A 19,005-nucleotide genomic window follows, 5' to 3' on the forward strand; every position below is an offset into this window, starting at 1 on the left:
CTGAAATTTTAATTTTTAAAGAAAACCTTATTCCTAATGAAATTTCAATTTCCATATTTCCTTAAAAAAAAATTTGTCCACTACACATTATAGGAAAACTTACTGTTAAGTAATTTATATTGATCTTTTTTTCCCTTACCATGGACTGATAATCCATGCTGTTGTCAAATATAGATATCCCTAGAATGGATCAGAAATTAAATACAGACAGTGTTTGTTATTCATGTAGCAAACTTGATTTTCCCATGTAAAATCCAGTAACTGCAGTCCAGGATCCTCTTTCACTGATAAACCTGCAAGGTAAGGCGTAAGACCACATAATAGTGAATAGGAAGGCTGTTCTAAGAAAAAAACAAAAAAACAAAAAAGATCCAGACAGCTGAATGAAGAGAGGAAGCATTGACATAGATAAAGGACTTAAACTGCAACTCTGAAGGCTTGAAGGGGTGCATCCACAGGTTTGAGCAGTGTCTGTTGACAAACATTTCTGCCATATCATAAGGCAAAGTAGGGTAATGTCATAAGTGTTGAAAAGTTCAAATGGCAATAAACAGTGGTGCCAGATGATATTGTGTACCATAATTTCTACTGTTCACCAGGCAAAGCCTAGCAGACAATGTTCGAAGCTGATGTATGCTGGCAACACACAGGTAATTAAATTAGTTTGTGTAATGTTGACTGAACTGACACCTTGCTTATCACATGCTCTGCCGCTTACGTTCCATCTCCATGTGGACTTTTCTGTACACCCATCAGGCTTAGGATAGCTAAATAAAGTTAGAAATCCCTCTACCCTGTGTTCTTAGCTTTGCTTATCACTTTCCTCTCCCTAGCAGCAACAGAAAATATGTGTCGCCAAATTCTTTCCTCTCTCACCAACAGAGGATACACCTCGGTGAGCATGCTTTTGGGGTGAAATGACACCATCTCGGTTTCATAGAGTAGATAGGCAGGATAATCTGACACTAGGGAACTCCTCCCAATTAATTGACTTCGAAAATTACAGTAACGTACAATAGCTTTGTTGATCGTGAGTCTGCCAGTATCATATATTTCAACGCCTCTGTCCCATCACCAGTGTCCTAACTTCCAAAGTTCCAATACTACGAACATAACGTGTCTGCTGTCTGGTATACCTCTGAGAGAGAGAGAGAGAGAGAGAGAGAACGTAGTACTGTGTGTTTGCTCATGATCCTGTGTGTGTGTGTGTGTATTCACGGTCGGCTGCTGGTCACCGAACCAGCCTTCCCCATTAGGAAGCTAGCTCAGTCAGGAGCTCAAATAGACCGACCGATCTTAGGGTAGGACTGAGACCACACCACACTCTTCACACCGGGAAAGCGAGGCCACAACCCCTCTTGTACCTACATGCTACTAAGTGAACAGGGTCTACACATTATGAGCATGCTCAAGTTTTGCCTTGCAGCGCCCGGGACTCGAACCAAGGTCTTCTCGGACCTCGGTTGTGACCCGAGGGCCGAGTGTGCTAAAACTGGTAAACTGCTAACTATAGTAAGCACTACAATACGCGGTGTATGTGTGCTGAATGTAACAATTATATTCAAATTATAGGAAAATAAATAAGTTGTGGTATATAGATAGATATGCAATAAATAGAAATCTAGCTAGATTATAAAGGAAGGTTGCGAACAGGGAAGATTGGTGGGTGAAGGGGCTACGGGAGGTTTGTTTACGTTGGTTGGAGCTGTGTTGTGAGCGGGAGGGCTGGCTTAGAGCATGAATAGGTTAGTTTTTTCTCCCATTCACATTCTCCATAGACTTTCTCTGATAATTCATTTTGTAATTTATTCACTCACTGTCGTAGATTTATTACAGCCTCATTTTGTCAGGTCGCTAAGACTGAGCAATGATTGTAAAATACACGGGCCGATGCTAAAGTATCTCCCCGACCAGCAAATGTCATTACAAAGTCCACCTTTCATGTAGAACTATTCTTAAATGCAAACTTGGACAGTTATCTCGACCAACTTGAACTTTCATCTCAACCAACGACAATTCTGAGCGACCAACTCTGGCCAATTGTATTACAAACTTGAACCAACGTTTATTTCAACTCCCAAACTTGAGGTGAATCATCCGAATCATCCCATCTCCAGTCATGTTTACCCCTGGTTTCATTTTTAGGTAAAAATTTACATGAGGTCCTTCGTTTGCCAATTATGGCCATATGTCTCCTTAGACTTTTAGAATATGCTAAATTTGGTCTACTTTGGTATTCCCGATCAACTAAACCAAAACAAAAGGTTTAATCTAAGCCAAACTTACCTAACCTAACTCGATTTCTGGTGCTATTTGTTGATTTTAAAAAACATTGATATCAGTCAATGATAGCTGAGTGCACGAAAAAAGATCTTCATAAACATAAACTACATTGAGTATGCTACCACAACATGAAGTCGTGTTGTGTGTTAATAGCGTGGACTAATAGTAAACATTAACACATTTCTAGAACAGAGTAAGCATATCATGGACAATTGTTTGATGTGCTTAAAAGTATTCCATCCCCAGCAGGTGAAGTTACAGGTTTCAGGTAATATGGATATAACTTCAGCCTCTTCTTCCAAGTTCAAGAGTTACATGTTAGGTAAAATTAAGGTTACAGAATATCATGCAATATGTATTAATGCTTGGAAACTTGAAGCAATTAAAAAAAAAAATTCATGAAGGTAATTATTTATAATATGTCTGCATTCCAAATATCCTGCTATCCACAAATCCCAGCTATAAACAAAAGAAAAAAAAATTATTTCAATGTTTGCTCTTGATGTGGTGCACAGCTCCCTTGACTTAGAAAATCTTGAATATCTACTGCACTCGAGTGCTATTACAGCCATACCACATGCGTGCTCCTCAATTTCACCACATTTACGGCAAAGTCACCAACCCTTCTGCATAGTACGTGACTTGTGGTTTTATCCATGCTGCTTAATTAGAAAGCTTTACCATGATGGATATTAGAAAAGTCACGAGACCCTGCTGTTCTTGTTGTGATGGATGCCATGACCTTGATCTTTATTATGCCACCACCATGCTTACTCAACTAGACTTACCTTAGAGAGACAGGCTCAGTTAAGTTAGGTTTGGATGCTAGCAGTAATTAAGACCAAGTCAAGGAGATGGCTGCTATCCCAGGAACAGCACTTGGCTGCTTATGCCAGAGAGAGAGTGAGAGAGAGAGAGATTGCACCAACCCTACTAAGAAAAATGGAGGAGATAATTGAGGATCTATTGTTTGACAACAATAGTAGAAAAAACAATCAAAACAAAAGCAACTTTGTACATTTTTTATGTAGGATGGCTACATCTGTAGAACTACATTAAGAAGGGAACTTTGAAATGAAGTAGAGTAATATAATTTGGCATAAACATAATTATTAATAAATGCATGGATAAACAGAATTTGCTCTCATTCCTGTGCCAAGCTTACCAGTGCCAGAGTTAAGACATATCATTATTATTTTGTCCCTATCATTCATAGACTTGAAGAGTATTTTATTTTCTCCTAGTTGTCTCTGTTGTCTCCAATTTTCAGACTGAGTTTGGAAAAAAAATGCTCCAGAAAGTTGTATTGTTTTTATTAAAGTCATTCAAAGTCTTATTATAAAAAATGACAAAATGATCTAGTCGTTTGTTTGTAATTTCAGGACATCATAGGCTGTGGATTACATTCTAACAAGCAGGAACAAGATTTAGAAGAAAATGCCTTCCTGTTCTGCAAGGGGCTGTTCCAATAGGAGTGGTCGTGGAGCCAAGGTTACATTTCACCTGTAAGTTGTATATAAGATGGCTGCACTGAGTTTTTGCATCGATATAAATTTATTTATGTGTATTGTATATGTACAAGATTTTATTTAAAAGTTTCTAGACTGTCTTCATGAAACACTAGCAGTATGGACTGCCAAGTATGAACTTAGGTGGTAGGGAGCACTGAACTACAATACCCTCTTGCTGTATGACAACTGATGCAGTGATGAGCAGATATATTTTATTTTATGGGCAATTTTTTGCTAGTTAGTATTTCTGCTATATGTGTTTCTCTTTTTATTGGTTATCTTTGTTGTGTTGTTCATTTTCTATATTTATTTATTTTATTATTTTTTAAATTTTTATTTTTTAGCATCATGGATGTTCTTTGGTTGCAGAACTTCAATCCTGTTGTAGGAGCAGAGCTTCCCAACATTACTGAAACATCTAATGTTCTAGTCAGCAGATATGATCTGGATGTAGCCTTTAGTGAATTATCAGAGAATATTTGTAAACATAGGGAATTAGTTTGATCAGTAGTAGGCACTCTGCTTTTTATATGCAGAAACACTTATTACCAATAAAGATCAGTGTCTGCACCAATGGGGAGGTCATAAAAGAATAATAACAATAAATAAATAAAGTATAATTTGAAATAGAATAAATAAATTAACATAACTATGGTGTGCATAAACAATGATATTGATGATTCGTTCCAGCTTCCCAAAGAACAATGAAGCCCGTCAAAAATGGGTTCCTGCCACAGGACGAAAGAACTGGAGCCCGGGGAAGCGTGCAGTGCTCTGTTCAGAACATTTTGATGAAGAATGCTTTGACCGCACTGGCCAGACCACCAGACTTAGGATTGGTGCTGTACCAACCAAGGGAAAATTTGCACCAAAAATTAAAAAGGTTGTTAGTGGTTGGTGGGTGAAAATGTTTTGTATTTCTCTCTCTCTCTCTCTCTCTCTCTCTCTCTCTCTCTCTCTCTCTCTCTCTCTCTCTCTCTCTCTCTCTCTCTCTCTCTCTCTCTCTCTCTCTCTCTCTCTCTCTCTCTCTCTCTCTCTCTCTCTCTCATTTGACAATTGGGATGTTCACTATGGGCTGATTTGCCAGCGATCGCCAGCTGTTTTAATGTGGTGTTGAGTCAACACTACCGCAATTCTCTGGAATGTGTCATTCTAAAACTGCCTGTTGTGATACATCTTGATACACTGTACTGAATTAATTAATTTATTAGTTTATTTTTTTACTTCTACAAAATTGAAGTACATGTTTATGATTCTAGAAAAATTGATTTAGTGATGTAGTTCATTATTTATATCACTGATAATTGCTTGCATTTACATGTGTGTGTGTGTGTGTGTGTGTGTGTGTGTGTGTGTGTGTGTGTGTGTGTGTGTGTGTGTGTGTGTGTGTGTGTGTGTGTGTGTGTGTGTATTCACTGTTTGATCTGCTGCAGTCTCTGACGAGACAGCCAGACGTTACCCTACGGAACGAGCTCAGAGCTCATTATTTCTGATCTTGGGATAGGTCTGAGACCAGGCACACACCACACACCGGGACAACAAGGTCACAACTCCTCGATTTACATCCCGTACCTACTCACTGCTAGGTGAACAGGGGCTACACGTGAAAGGAGACACACCCAAATATCTCCACCCGGCCGGGGAATCGAACCCAGGCCCTCTGGCTTGTGAAGCCAGCGCTCTAACCACTGAGCTACCGGGCCGGTGTGTGTGTGTGTGTGTGTAATTCACCTCAGTTGCCTGCTGGTCACCCAGCCAGTCTTCCCCATTACAGAGTGAGCTCAGAGCTCATAGACCAATCTTCGGGTAGGACTGAGACCACAGCACACTCCACACACCGGGAAAGCGAGGCCATAACCCCTCGAGTTACATCCCGTACCTACTTACTGCTAGGTGAACAGGGGCCACACATTAAGAGGCTTGCTCATTTGCTCGCCGCTTACCGGGACTCGAACCCGGCCCTCTCGATTGTAAGTCGAGCATGCTAACCACTACACTACGCGGTAATAATAATAATAATAATAATAATATACGGTTTATTAATTTGGCAGTGCCACAAAAAGTTTACACTGAAAATGTACAGGGGGAGGACATTAAAACAATGAAATCCTTAACCTAACTATAAATCTAACTTAACCAAGAATTAGCTTATTGATTTAATTTATTTATTTATTTATGGCTCGCACCATAGTGGGCACCGCGCTAAGGTGGTACCGGTCAGTGCGTGGTGCTCTTAAGGGCGCCACGCGATTCTGGTGTCGGGTAGCGCGGGCAGGGAGAGGCACGTCTGGGGGTAGCAGGTGGCGGAGACATGGATGATGCAGCAGCCCTTCCCCAAATTTTTCCAAGGCTTCTTGGTGTCTTGTGGCCAGCCTCGGCAGACTCAGGCAGGTCAGGGCGTCCTCGTAGGACCTGTAGGCAGGCCCTGCACGCCCTCTTCTGAACCCTCTCCAGCTGTTGTCGTTGTGTGAGGTTCAGGGAGGAGGACCACGCTGGGGAGGCGTATATGAGCTTAGGGAGTATAAAGGTGAGGTATACTCCCCTCAGCTCATCTGCCGGTGCACCCAGGGACCTGAGTCGGCGCAGCATATAGATCTTGTATGAGGCTGACCTGATGATGGTGGAAACATGCTCCTTCCATGATAATTGATCATCCACCAAGACACCTAGAAGCTTGGTGCTGCGGACCACCGGAGGGAGTGAGGGCCCACAGATAGCTGGGGAGAGGGGACTGCTGTGTGTGTGTTTCACTGTTTGTTTGATCTGCTGCAGTCTCTGACGAGACAGCCAGACGTTACCCTACGGAATGAGCTCAGAGCTCATTATTTCCGATCTTCGGATAGGCCTGAGACCAGGCACACACCACACACCGGGACAACAAGGTCATAACTCCTCGATTTACATCCCGTACCTACTCACTGCCAGGTGAACAGGGGCTACACGTGAAAGGAGACACACCCAAATGTGTGTGTGTGTGTGTGTGTGTGTGTGTGTGTGTGTGTGTGTGTATATATATATATATATATATATATATATATATATATATATATATATATATATATATATATATATATATATATATATATATAATTGTTTGCAGTCATATTTACTTTAATCAGTATTTAGTTATTGCTAGAAAGAAAATGATAATGTCGTGAATTCAATTATTATGTTATTGGTTCTGACACATGCCTTTTTATTCTGGAAATGAATTTGCTCTTTATTGAGAATGTTATTATATTTGTATAGTTTGCTATTGAAAGAAATGACATATTTTTATGAAATGTTGGTGGTCTCTTCCAGAACCTGATACATATCAAGCAGGAACCTGAGGATGAGCAGAAACCAAAGCAGAAACCAACTAACAAGGTATTTATGGGACTGTCATGAAGAACTTACTTTTAAGCAACTCAGGATTCATGATCTCTTGTAGACACATTGATGACTTTCTCTGACTAATTGATTGGCTCCAAGATCTGGGTAACATCAATATATTGTAAACAATTATTCATCACTTGTTACTTGAATTAAAGGCAGAGTGTAAAGTCATGAGATAAGCAGTTTGCCATACTAACTTATTTGATTATGAATTATTGCAATATAGGAATAGTGAGTTACTGAGGGAGGCTAATGACCAATTAAAGTATGGTTTATCACCTCACTGACATCTTCACAACTCTAAACTTCTTAATTCTTTAAACTTTAAGCTTTCATGGTGACTTTTCATGTCTTTCACCATGAATTATGACATATATGTAGATCTTTCATGTTTAAAGGTAGATGAAATATGTAGAATAAAAAAGTTATCTTAAAAGTTGTCAGCTCAGCTTTGGATTTGTTATAGAATTTTTGTATGTTGCATAATTACATATTCATACTTTGTTGAATAGAAACAGTTCATTACACATACATTTGTTAAGGGACGGTTTGTTAAAACAGGTGATTATTGTGAGTTGATTGATTCATATATATTGTGAGCACTGATAATTTTCAAAAGTTTTGAGGTTCTTTTTTTTTTATATCCTTATGGTGAATGAAAATGTTAAACCAAGAATCAATGCGTGAATTAGTGGAGGTATTTTTGTCTGATATGAGTAAGCTTATGAGATATACGCATATGTTAGTCATATGAGATATTATGCATTGTTTAATTTGTTTTTAACAAAGTTATCTTGTATTACCATTATTAATGCATTTCTTGAGAGAGAGAGAGAGAGAGAGAGAGAGAGAGAGAGATTAACTTTTTATTAAGTTCTTAATTTGAGGAATCCCCGTTCATGTAACCCTTGTTATTTGTTTCTTAGCTTGGCATCACCACGCGGTCTGGTAGGCAGTTGAGTGGTCGCATGGCTGCAGTGGTGGCGGCAATGAAGAGGGACCCATCAGAGGATGAGGAAGTGGAGTCACTTGAGCCAGATGATCCACCATTCCTTGATGCAGCTGCTGATTCCCACATTGAGTCAGCTCCCTCAACATACCCTGATCATTTCTATTGCCGTACTCAAAATGAGATGGAAGCACTGCTCAGGAAAAGTGAACAAAAGGTTTGCATTTTGAATCTTATAAGGCATTTTAGATCACATGCTCAGTAATCAAGTACAACAAAAGAATGAGTTACTTTGAGATTGGATTTCGTTCATATTAAGTAACTATTTGAAATGCCAGTGTTTCAGTACATAGCTAAATGTTGTATATGATGGCCCAGAAGCAGAGGAGAGTCAAACATCACATTTTAATAGCCAAGAAAATTGAACCTAGAGTCTCAGAATGATAATCTCTGACATAAATATCAAATTCAAACAAATTTCATGTGAGGTCTTGTCTACTGAATTTTTTTTTGACAAAAAATATTAAAAATCACAAGATGTGTTTCCATGCTAACACACAAAATGTAAACCTCAATGAGTTCATTTATCATAAATTTTCTGAAAACAAAAAACTGAAAAGAAAAGGATTGTTGGTAGTGCACTGTATGTATGTCAGTGTACAAGTTGGTTATTTCTTGTAAAGAATGAAGTACTATTAGTATTGTAAAAGTTCTGTATATTTTAAAGCAGACAACTTCATGGTTCACACTTATACTATCAATCATAGAAAGCCATACTTTAGGCTGTCATATTGAATACTCTTGGCTTGTGTTTTAGACAACAGTTTAAATATAAATGATCTTCAGTAAGACTCCACCACTGATTGATCCTTTTTGGTCTACAGGTTGAATTCCTTAAAATGAAACTGGACTACCTTAACACTCCCAAGAAAATTATGGTGAGTGTTAGCAGTGCATATAGCTGCCAGTATTAATAGAAAAGCTGTTTAATTTATATATGTAAAAAAAAAAAAATTATCTAGATATCTTTTAATCTTCTTTTCTTTACAGAAACAGGAGCCTCCAGATTGGACACAGTTTCGCCGTGCAGCGCTACAGAAAGAGGCAGAGCTAATCAAGGTTTCACTGCAGGCAGGCTCACCAGCACTGAGCAATGTTAATACTAAAGATCTCCTCAGAAGGGATGAACAGCTCAGGGAAAAGCTCAAAGAGGTAAGTTTAAAGATTAAAGAGTAACTGTGAAAAATACAAATACAGTGGTACCTTGGTATATGTCCACTTTGAAATAGGTCCAACTTTATATATGTTGTGTTGAGACTCAACAAGAATTACTTGGTATATGACCTTTATTTGGAATAAGACTTGTGTGCTAGAACTTGTATGGCTCAAAATGAGTCACAGCACTGTACTGCCTTTGTTTACTTCTCTTGAGAGTCATGACTGCCCACAAATAGTATTGCCAAGTTTTTTAATTTATTTCATCTAGTTGCTTTTTTATTGACTGTATTTTATGGTCTATAAAATGCACCTTTTTTCCTAAAAATTACCAAAAAAAATCACCCCGGATATTATATGCAAATGTAAATCCTCATGTAAATTTGATTTTGAAATTTCTGTCATCTGTACACTCAAAGATTTACACCATGTTTTTCAACATATCATGATATTATGAGAAAATGTTTAAAATGAAAACAACCCGTTTAGTGATGTGCCAACTGTGTTGTTGACATCTTGGTCTGTGCTGTGTTCTTTGTCTCTATGATTAGACTACTACCTAAATTCTATTTAGATATGTAGATTTTTTTTTTTTCCTGAATATGCTACCCTCCCAAAATGGGGGTGTCTTAAATGCCCAAGTGTCTTATGTGCCATGAAATACTTTATGTAGTTTAGTATTGAACTGTATTTATCTAATTATATATAACCACATCAATGTACTGTATAATATGCCAATAACAATAGGATTTTTTTTCATGGAAAAATTTGATTGATGTAAATCCTGTTTGTTATAAGTCCTAGGATCTGGAATGAATTGAGGATGTATACTGAGGTACCACTGTTTTGTCATGTCAGAACATCAGAAAATAAGGAGACTACCAAAGACCAGATGGCTCACACAAAGCTTTAAAGCATCATCTGCTAGTTTTATTTATTGGTTTATATATTTAGCATTCTCATGAAATTGTTAGTGTAGATTATAAAAAAAACAAAGGAGCTGTTTAAGGAACTCTTTAGGCAGGGTTCTTCAAAGTAGAGCTTGGAACCCAAAACTGGGTTGGAAGTTATAAATCAGTGGGTTGTCATATCATCAGCAAATATATAAGTAATAAAGTAAATTTGTGTGTGTGTGTGTGTGTGTGTGTGTGTGTGTGTGTGTGTGTGTGTGTGTGTGTGTGTGTGTGTATCACTTATCATATCAAGAGTATAAAGGTACAGTAGAACACAAGTACTGGGCCGTGAAGGAAGTAGTGTGTAAGATGAAACTGTGTCATGGCTAAATAAGTTTGAAGAACACTGTCATGGAGGTATTACTGATTTTTTTACCCATTTTGATGAATTATTTCTATTTATCTGTAACCTTTTTTCTCCATAATTAATCCAAACTTTAATTCAGTGAAATACATTTCTGTCTATTCTATGAGCTTCAATTTTCTTCAATAATCCTGATAGCAAAAGTAAATCCTCATCACTGTGGATGTCCAGCAGCAAAAAGCACCAAAGAAAAAAGTTTTAGCTTGAAGTGTTAAGGCTTCAGGCTCTGTATTTTGTTGTGAGACACTTTTGAATTTGATTACCTCAGGTGATGTGGTAACCTCTGGAGCCAATATTGGTGTCAGTAATGTTAAAATGTTTGTGCAGCTGGTATTCATTATTTCTTATATTTAGTAAATTAAAAGTATTCTATACATTGGTTTGCAAGAATGGTCTCAAATTCATGTTAACTTTGAAATAACAATAAATGTAGAAGTCAATGAATAATATTATAAGTACTGTTTTGCTTTTTTATTTCAGGCAGAGGAGATTAAAAAGCAGATCAAAGTGTTACAACAGAAAAATCGTAGATTGGTAAGTACTGAATATTTACGATTGTATCATCAAAAGATGGGTTAATGAATTGATTATATATATATATATATATATATATATATATATATATATATATATATATATATATATATATATATATATATATATATATATATATATATATATATATATATATATATATATATATATATATATATATATATATATATATATATATATATATATATATATATACACACACACACACACACACACATATATATATATATATATATATATATATATATATATATATATATATATATATATATATATATATATATATATATATATATACACACACACACACACACACATATATATATATATATATATATATATATATATATATATATATATATATATATATATATATATATATATATATATATATATATATATATATATATATATATATATATATATATATATATATATATATATATATATATATATATATATGTGTGTGTGTGTTTACCTAATTGTAACATACGGAAAAGAGCTATGCTCGTACTGTCCCGTCTCCATATCTACTAATGTCCAGCTTTTTCTTAAAATCATGAATATTCCTTGCGTTGACCACTTCCACGTCTAAACTATTCCATGCTTCCACCCTTCTATGAGGGAAGCTATATTTTTCACATCTCTCCTATAAGTGGCCATTTTAGTTTTTCCCATGCCCTCTCGACATTCTTTCATTCCACATACACAGATCTTCCCTATCCATTTTTTCCATGCCAATCATCACTCTGTATATTGCTATCAGGTCTCCCCTTTCTCTTCTGTTTTCCAGGGTCGGAAGTTGCATTCTGTTCAGTCTGTCTTCATAAGTCAAATCTCTTAAGTCAGGCACCATTTTTGTTGCAGCCCTCTGTACTTTCTCTAGTTTCCTTATGTGTTTCTTTAAGTTCGAGCCCACTGTATTGTTGCATATTCAAGCCTCGGTCTTATCATTGCAGTAATTATTTTCTTCATCATTTCTTCATCTAAATATCTGAACGCCACTCTTATGTTCCTCAATAAGTTCAATACTTCTCCAATTATTTTGTTTATATGTCTCTCTGGCGATAGGTCATTGGTAATTGTCACCCCAAGGTCTTTTCTTCATGACTGGTTTTATGTCTTCATTTCCTATCTTGTACATACTCCTGATTCTTCTTTCACTCTTGCCAAACTCTAATTTCTTGCATTTTGTCGTGTTGAACTCCATTTGCCATGTACAGCTCCATTTCCATATTCTGTCCAAGTCTTCCTGGAGTAGTTCGCAATCTTTGTCACATCTCACTTTTCTTAACAATTTTGCATCGTCTGCAAATAGGCTCACATAACTGGACACCCCATCCACCATGTCATTTATGTAGACCGCGAACATTACTGGTGCCAACACTGATCCCTGTGGAACTCCACTCTCCACCAAGCCCCATTCTGATGGTCTGTCCTTAATTATTGTTCTCATTTCTCTTCCTACCAAAAGTCTTCCATCCATTTTAGTAAACTGCCATGCACTCCTCCTACCATTTCAAGTTTCCAGATCAGTCTCCGGTGTGGTACCTTATCAAAGGCCTTTTTTAAATCCAGATATATTCCATCAGCCCAACCATCTCTTTCCTGTATTACATCTATCACCCTCGAATAGTAACATATCAGGTTTGTCGTGCATGAACGCCCTTTTCTAAAACCAAATTGACACTCACAAAGTATGTCATTTTTCTCCAAGAAGTCTGTCCATCTATTCTTCACCACCCTCTCACACATCTTAGCTACCACACTTGTAAGTGACACTGGTCTATAGTTCAATGGGTCTCTCTTGTTACCTGATTTATAAATTGGGATGTGTGTGTGTGTGTGTGTGTGTGTGTGTGTGTGTGTGTGTGTGTGTGTGTGTGTGTGTGTGTGTGTGTGTGTGTGTGTGTGTGTGTGTGTGTGTGTGTGTGTGTGTGTGTGTGTGTGTGTGTGTGTGTGTGTGTATTTACCTAGTTGTATTTACCTAGTTGTAGTTTTACAGGGCCTGGGCTTTATGCTCGTGTGGTCCCGTCTCCATATCTACACTTATCCAATTTTTCTTTAAAACTATGTACACTCTTTGCTGATACCACTTCCTCACTCAAACTGTTCCAAGTCTCAACACATCTTTGCGGAAACTAAATTTTTAACATCTCTCAGACATCGTCCCTTCCTTAGTTTCTTACTATGCGATCTTGTGCTTCTAAAGTCATATTCTTCTCTCAGGATCAGTTTCTCATTATCCACTTCATCCATTCCGTTAATCAATTTATAAACTTGTATCAGATCCTCTCTCTCTTCTCTGCTCCAAGGTTGGTAGATCCATTGCCTTTAGTCTCTCCTCATATGCCATCCCTTTAAATTCTGGAACCATTCTTGTAGCCATTTTTGTAGTCTCTCTAATTTTCTTATGTGTTTCTTTTTATGGGAGTCCACACAACTCCTGCATATTCCAATCTAGGTCTTATTTTAGTACTTATCAATTTCTTCATCATTTCCTTGTCCATATAGTGAAATGCTACTCCAATATTCCTTAGCAAATTATACGTCTCTCTGAAAATTCTATCAATATGGCTTACCGGTTGATTATTTTCTTCCATTGTCACTCCCAAGTCCTTTTCCTTTTTACTTTTTCTAGTTCTACTCCATCTCCCATCTTATAGATTCCCACTGGTCGTCTTTCACTTTTCCCATTTCCATGACATGGCTTTTGTCCACATTGAATTCCATCTCCCATTTTTGCTCCATTTCCAGATCTTGTTTAAGTCTTCCTGTAGTATTTCACAATCCTCTTTTGTTTAATGACTCTGCACAGTTTCGCATCGTCCGCAAACAGATTTATGTAGCTGTTCACTCCCTCTGGCATGTCATTTATATATACGAGAAAAAGTATTGGTGCCAATACTGACCCCTGTGGCACTCCGCTGTCTACTGTTCTCCACTTGGACTTCATATCTTTAACTATCGTCCTTATTTCTCTCCCCCTTAAGTAATTCTTCATCCATCTCAATGTGCTTCCTTTTAAGCCACCCTTCTCCTCTAACTTCCATAGTAATCTTTCATGTGGCACTTTATCAAAAGCCTTTTTTAGATCTAAATAAATACAGTCAACCCATCCTCTCTCTCTTGTACTTTATCAACTATTCTAGAGTAGAAACTCAATAAATTTGTCACACATGACCGACCTTTTCTAAAACCAAATTGGCTATTTGATAATATTTTGTTGTCTTCAAGAAACTCGATCCATTGCTTCTTTATTACTTTTCACACATCTTGCATATTACACTAGTTAGTGATACCGGTCTGTAATTTAAAGGTTCTTCCTTCCTTCGCTCTTATATATGGGAACCACCTCAGCTCTTTTCCACTCCACTGGCACTGTTCCATTTTCTATTGAGCATTTTATGATGTTGTATATTGGACTTGCTAGTTCTTCCCTACATTCTTTCAGTATTCTGCCTGAGACTTCATCCGGTCCCATTGCCTTTTCCTCATCCAATTCCGTCATCAACTTTTTATTTCAAGCTTGGTTACTTTAATCTCTTTCATATAGACAGTCTCTCTATTACCCTGTGGTCTTTCAAATTTGGATTCCTTAGTAAAGACCTCATGAAATTTACTATTTAACAGTTCTGCCATACTTTTGGGTCTTCCACCATTCCGTTTTCTCCTTTTAACCTTTCTATTGTTTCTTTTTGTCTTATTTTTCCATTTATGAATCTGTAGAACAATTTTGGTTGTTCCTTACATTTTTCGACAATGTCCTTTTCATAGTTCTTTTCTTCTTCCTTTCTCACCTTAGCATATTCATTTCTTGCTGTTTTGAAGTTTTCCTTATTTTCTGGATTTCTGTTTCTTCTCCACCTTTTCCATGCTCCATCTCGTTTCTCCTTTGCCCTAGCACATCTTGCATTAAACCAATCTTTCTTTCCTTCTTCTTTAGGTCTATATTTCGGAACATATTCCCTGACCCCAGTTTTGTATATTTCCAAAAATAAGTTATATTTCTCTTGAACCGTTAATGAGTTTTCCATCTCCTCCCAGTTTACGTTTTAAAATAGTTCTTGAGATTCTCAATATCAGCCTTTCTGTAATTTAATCGGTCTCCTTTGTATGATTCATCTCTATCTTCCTTTCCTTCTTCTATATCCATCTCTAATATTACATGGTCACTCTTTCCCAATGGGCACTTGTATCTTATATCATCGTTAATTGGTATATCCCTTGTAAAAACTAGGTCTAATCTTGCCGGTTCATCGTTTCCTCTGAATCTTGTGTTTTCCTTTACTCTTTGGACCATCAAATTATCTATCATTAGGTTCAGGAATCTATCTCCCCAGGCATCTTCCCTCATACCACTTTCATAATTTTCCCGTCTACCTCCTTACAGTTGAAATCTCCTACCAATATCACTTTTCTCCTTTCCTTAATGATTCTTGTAAGACTCCTTATTGTGTCATCTATCATGTCTTCATATTCTTGGTTAGTGTGTGTGTGTGTGTGTGTGTGTGTGTGTGTGTGTGTGTGTGTGTCTGTTTTGTTTTGTTTTCTTCCCCAATATTTGCATATAGTCTGTTTCAAATACATTCACCATTCTTTTAGTTTTTGAACAGGACTTCACTAGTTTAATTTTTGTTTCAGAACTATTTTGTTTTGCTAGTTTTTTTTTTTTTTATGTAAAAGGGAAAAACACCCAAGGGCAACAAAAATAGTGATTGGAAAAGAAGACTTTCTGAAGTGCCGGTCCCTAAATGAGCTGAATAGATAATAGCCAAAAGGGGACTCCAGGATGATAATAGGAGTCATCATTTGATTTTTTTTTTTATTTTGTGTGAAGAATGTATGTGTAGCTAGTGCATGTAGTGTTGTGTGAAGGAAAAGAGTTGTCTCAAGAGGGCAGGCTGTGACTGGCCCCTTGTGTTGTGAGACACAAAAGAAATGTTCAGTGAGGTCACAGCTGGCTTTAATGATAAGTTCACAACACCCCCTGAACCAGCGCTATTAAACCTCACTGGGAGTAGTTATCATTTCGGCAGGTGTCTACTGCCTTGAGTTTTAAATCAAAGATAAAAACAATAGATTACTAGCACTAGTACTAGTAAAATTTCTTAATAATGCTACATAGTCTCAAGCCACCTCCTAGGAGCTTCCTAAGGATATGACCACACTGCATGCAATTTGCTGGGAAGATAGAGGATAGGGGGATGCCTGGTGGGACAGAGGCAAGAACAAACACGTTATCTAATACTAGTGGCTATACTGGGCAGGGTAGTGGGTTCCATTCAAGCTTACCTGGTATCCTCCTCACTTTATGAACTTACATGCTGGTTGAAATTGTTCAGTGGCTTACAGGATGCCAGGCGATCAGCTACACAAGCTCAGACATGAATAGTATGAAAGGACTAGGTTATTCTGTATATTGGCAGAGATGGCTATAGGTCATACATGTGAGCTTGACTAAACATTGTTGAAAGTATTTCTTGCTGCTTGTTAAAGTCATGAATCCAGGTAAGTCACAGTCTTAGAAGCAATTTTCATGAGAATTGACATTGATTACACCGAATGGGTTTGACCAGTACCTAAACAATGATTGACTTCTTGATCAATTTTTCCTCTTCCCTCTACTGGCTCAGCACTACTCTATGCTTTCAACAAATGTATTATGGCTGTACCCTAATGCACTGACTGTGAAAATGTGGTGATTGACAGTGTGTGAGTGATCAGTTGTTTGACAGTTACTGAAAATGACTTGTAACAAATAGGACTTGGAGCCCACCATATATGAACACTGACAAACAAATAGGACTTGGAGCCCACCATATATGAACATTGAGTTCTATTTCTAATGATTAGCTATAGGAGTGAAAGAATTTGATTACAGTGAAAAAATTATAGATTTGTTGATATTGGTTCACTTATACTTGATGGAAGCTTCAGTCATATAATTTTAGGATGGATGAAGCCAACAGTATTTGCTTGAGGTGCAATACTATTGTTTTTATGGTGTCTTCAGAAAAAGAAGTCCAAAGCCAAGTTCATCCGATATGTGGTGATGATTGAGCCAACCAAAGCAGGGAAGAATGCAACAGCTGCTTGCAGCCTTGTGAGGGATGAGGAGGAAGAGGATGATGAGTCGAAAGAGGAGGGAGCATCAGCCACAGTAGAGCAAATCTCCTCTATCCAAGAGTCTATCCTCTCCCACACAGCCTCCATGATTATGGGACCCAGTGGTTTGCAGGATGAGAAGGACAAGCAGGTGAGTGATGGCCATAATATTTTCTATTTGACTCATGATTATATATATATTGTGAATACTTAGCATCATATTGATGTACAGTTTACCTTGCTTTGTAATGTCTGCCCAAAATCATCCTCAGTTTGTTCTCCTATTAACCAAAAACTATGGCTTCTATCTTTCTCTGCATCTTCATCTCAAGTTTCCTTTCTGACCATTCTATTGCTACTGTGGTATAGTCAGTTTTCCTAAATCTACTAACAGTGATGCTCCTCAGGGTTATGTCCTGTTGCCCACTCTCTTCTTAACATCTTTCAATGATCTAACAAAACTTCTTGTCCTATTTACTACTCAAAAAAAAAAAAAATAAATAAATAAATAAAAATAAATAAATAAAGAAAAAAAAATAAAAAGATAGACTTCATGGGAATAGAATTCCTGTATGCATGTCAAACGATTTTGAGAGATTTTAGTAGTTATCATTATTTTTCAAACTGCACTTTATGGATTCTATCACTTTTGTACCTTTTCTCAAAATAAAGCTGTAGTGGTGCTGACTGTACAGTATGCTGATATGAACTGAATATGGAATATAAACTTTTCAAACACTAAATGTTTTATCCCCACAGATACAAGAACTTCAAAGGAAAGTTAAGATTGCAAGACAGAAAGAAAAAAGGAAAACAGAACAGCTAGAACATCTTCAGGAAGTTGTTGAGATCTTGAAGGAGAAGTGCTCTGAGTACTCTGTCCTGAAGGAACCTGCCACACAGAGACGTTGTTCACTGTGTCACTCCTTCTTGCTCAAAAGATGTCACCAAATTGCTAAGTCATGGACTGCCTCTGACATTGCTCAGGAACCAACTTTACCTCTTGGGTGGACAAAGCCTCATCCTGAGATTGTTCAAATGGCAAGTCTTGGATCCTTAGACAGTAATAAAATTTCCTTCTGTTCAGACTGTCAGGCATTAGCAAAGAGGAATAAGTTGAAGCAGAGATCCCTTGTATCAAGGTTGAACCCACAATGCTGACCCAGGTAATGGCTCCTAATTGTTAATTGTAGGGACCCTCATTCTCTGCTCATACATCCCTGTCTGTAAAGAATGCCATCATACTTTACTGTATCAGATTGACTTTTCACCCTTTTTGTAGCTTCTCCTATGGCAGAGGAACAAAAGGAGTTATTTTTCCCCAAAAAATTATTGAGATGTACTTGATGCTTTCGAGCTTTTGAAAGTAAGTTGCATCATGTAAATGATCATGGGTGCTGATCCATATGGAGTAAGGGTATGTGCATTGGCCATGTGCAAAGAGATAATAAAGTATTTGTAAATTTTGAAAGTTTGAGAAACCTTGGAAAAAAGTTATGACAATTATGTAGGGTTGTAGTAAGTAGTCTGATGTTTTCAAGCTTCATTGATAAGATATTGATGGGATCTTAAATAAAGAAGAATTGTATGTACATACATACAATACATAAGATTTTGTGACATTTTTTGCTGTATGTTCGTAATGACTTTCTCAGGTGGGCAATCTTTGGCATGTGTCCCAAATGTTGC

General features: G+C 37.2%; 1 protein-coding gene across 1 annotated transcript; it reads left to right on the forward strand.

Moving 5' to 3' along the window:
• Positions 1-1,634: 1,634 nt before the first annotated feature.
• On the forward strand, positions 1,635-18,780 carry LOC123503536 (ABC transporter F family member 4-like). Its single transcript, XM_045253380.1, has 10 exons — positions 1,635-1,745; positions 3,666-3,788; positions 4,485-4,677; positions 7,098-7,163; positions 8,099-8,338; positions 9,006-9,059; positions 9,172-9,333; positions 11,134-11,187; positions 17,225-17,467; positions 18,076-18,780. The coding sequence occupies exons 2-10, from the start codon at positions 3,721-3,723 to the stop codon at positions 18,475-18,477; spliced, it is 1,482 nt and encodes a 493-aa protein (XP_045109315.1). The 5' UTR covers positions 1,635-1,745; positions 3,666-3,720; the 3' UTR covers positions 18,478-18,780.
• Positions 18,781-19,005: the final 225 nt, after the last annotated feature.

This window comes from Portunus trituberculatus, chromosome 14 (genome assembly GCF_017591435.1).
Source record: "Portunus trituberculatus isolate SZX2019 chromosome 14, ASM1759143v1, whole genome shotgun sequence".
Lineage (NCBI taxonomy): Eukaryota > Metazoa > Arthropoda > Malacostraca > Decapoda > Portunidae > Portunus > Portunus trituberculatus.

Coding starts and splice junctions, on each gene's coding strand:
- LOC123503536 (XM_045253380.1), top strand. CDS start 3,721: ATGCCTTCCTGTTCTGCAAGGGGCTGTTCCAATAGGAGTGGTCGTGGA. Junction 7,164..8,098: donor AGCAGAAACCAACTAACAAG/GTATTTATGGGA, acceptor TTTGTTTCTTAG/CTTGGCATCACCACGCGGTC. Junction 9,060..9,171: donor ACACTCCCAAGAAAATTATG/GTGAGTGTTAGC, acceptor TTTTCTTTACAG/AAACAGGAGCCTCCAGATTG.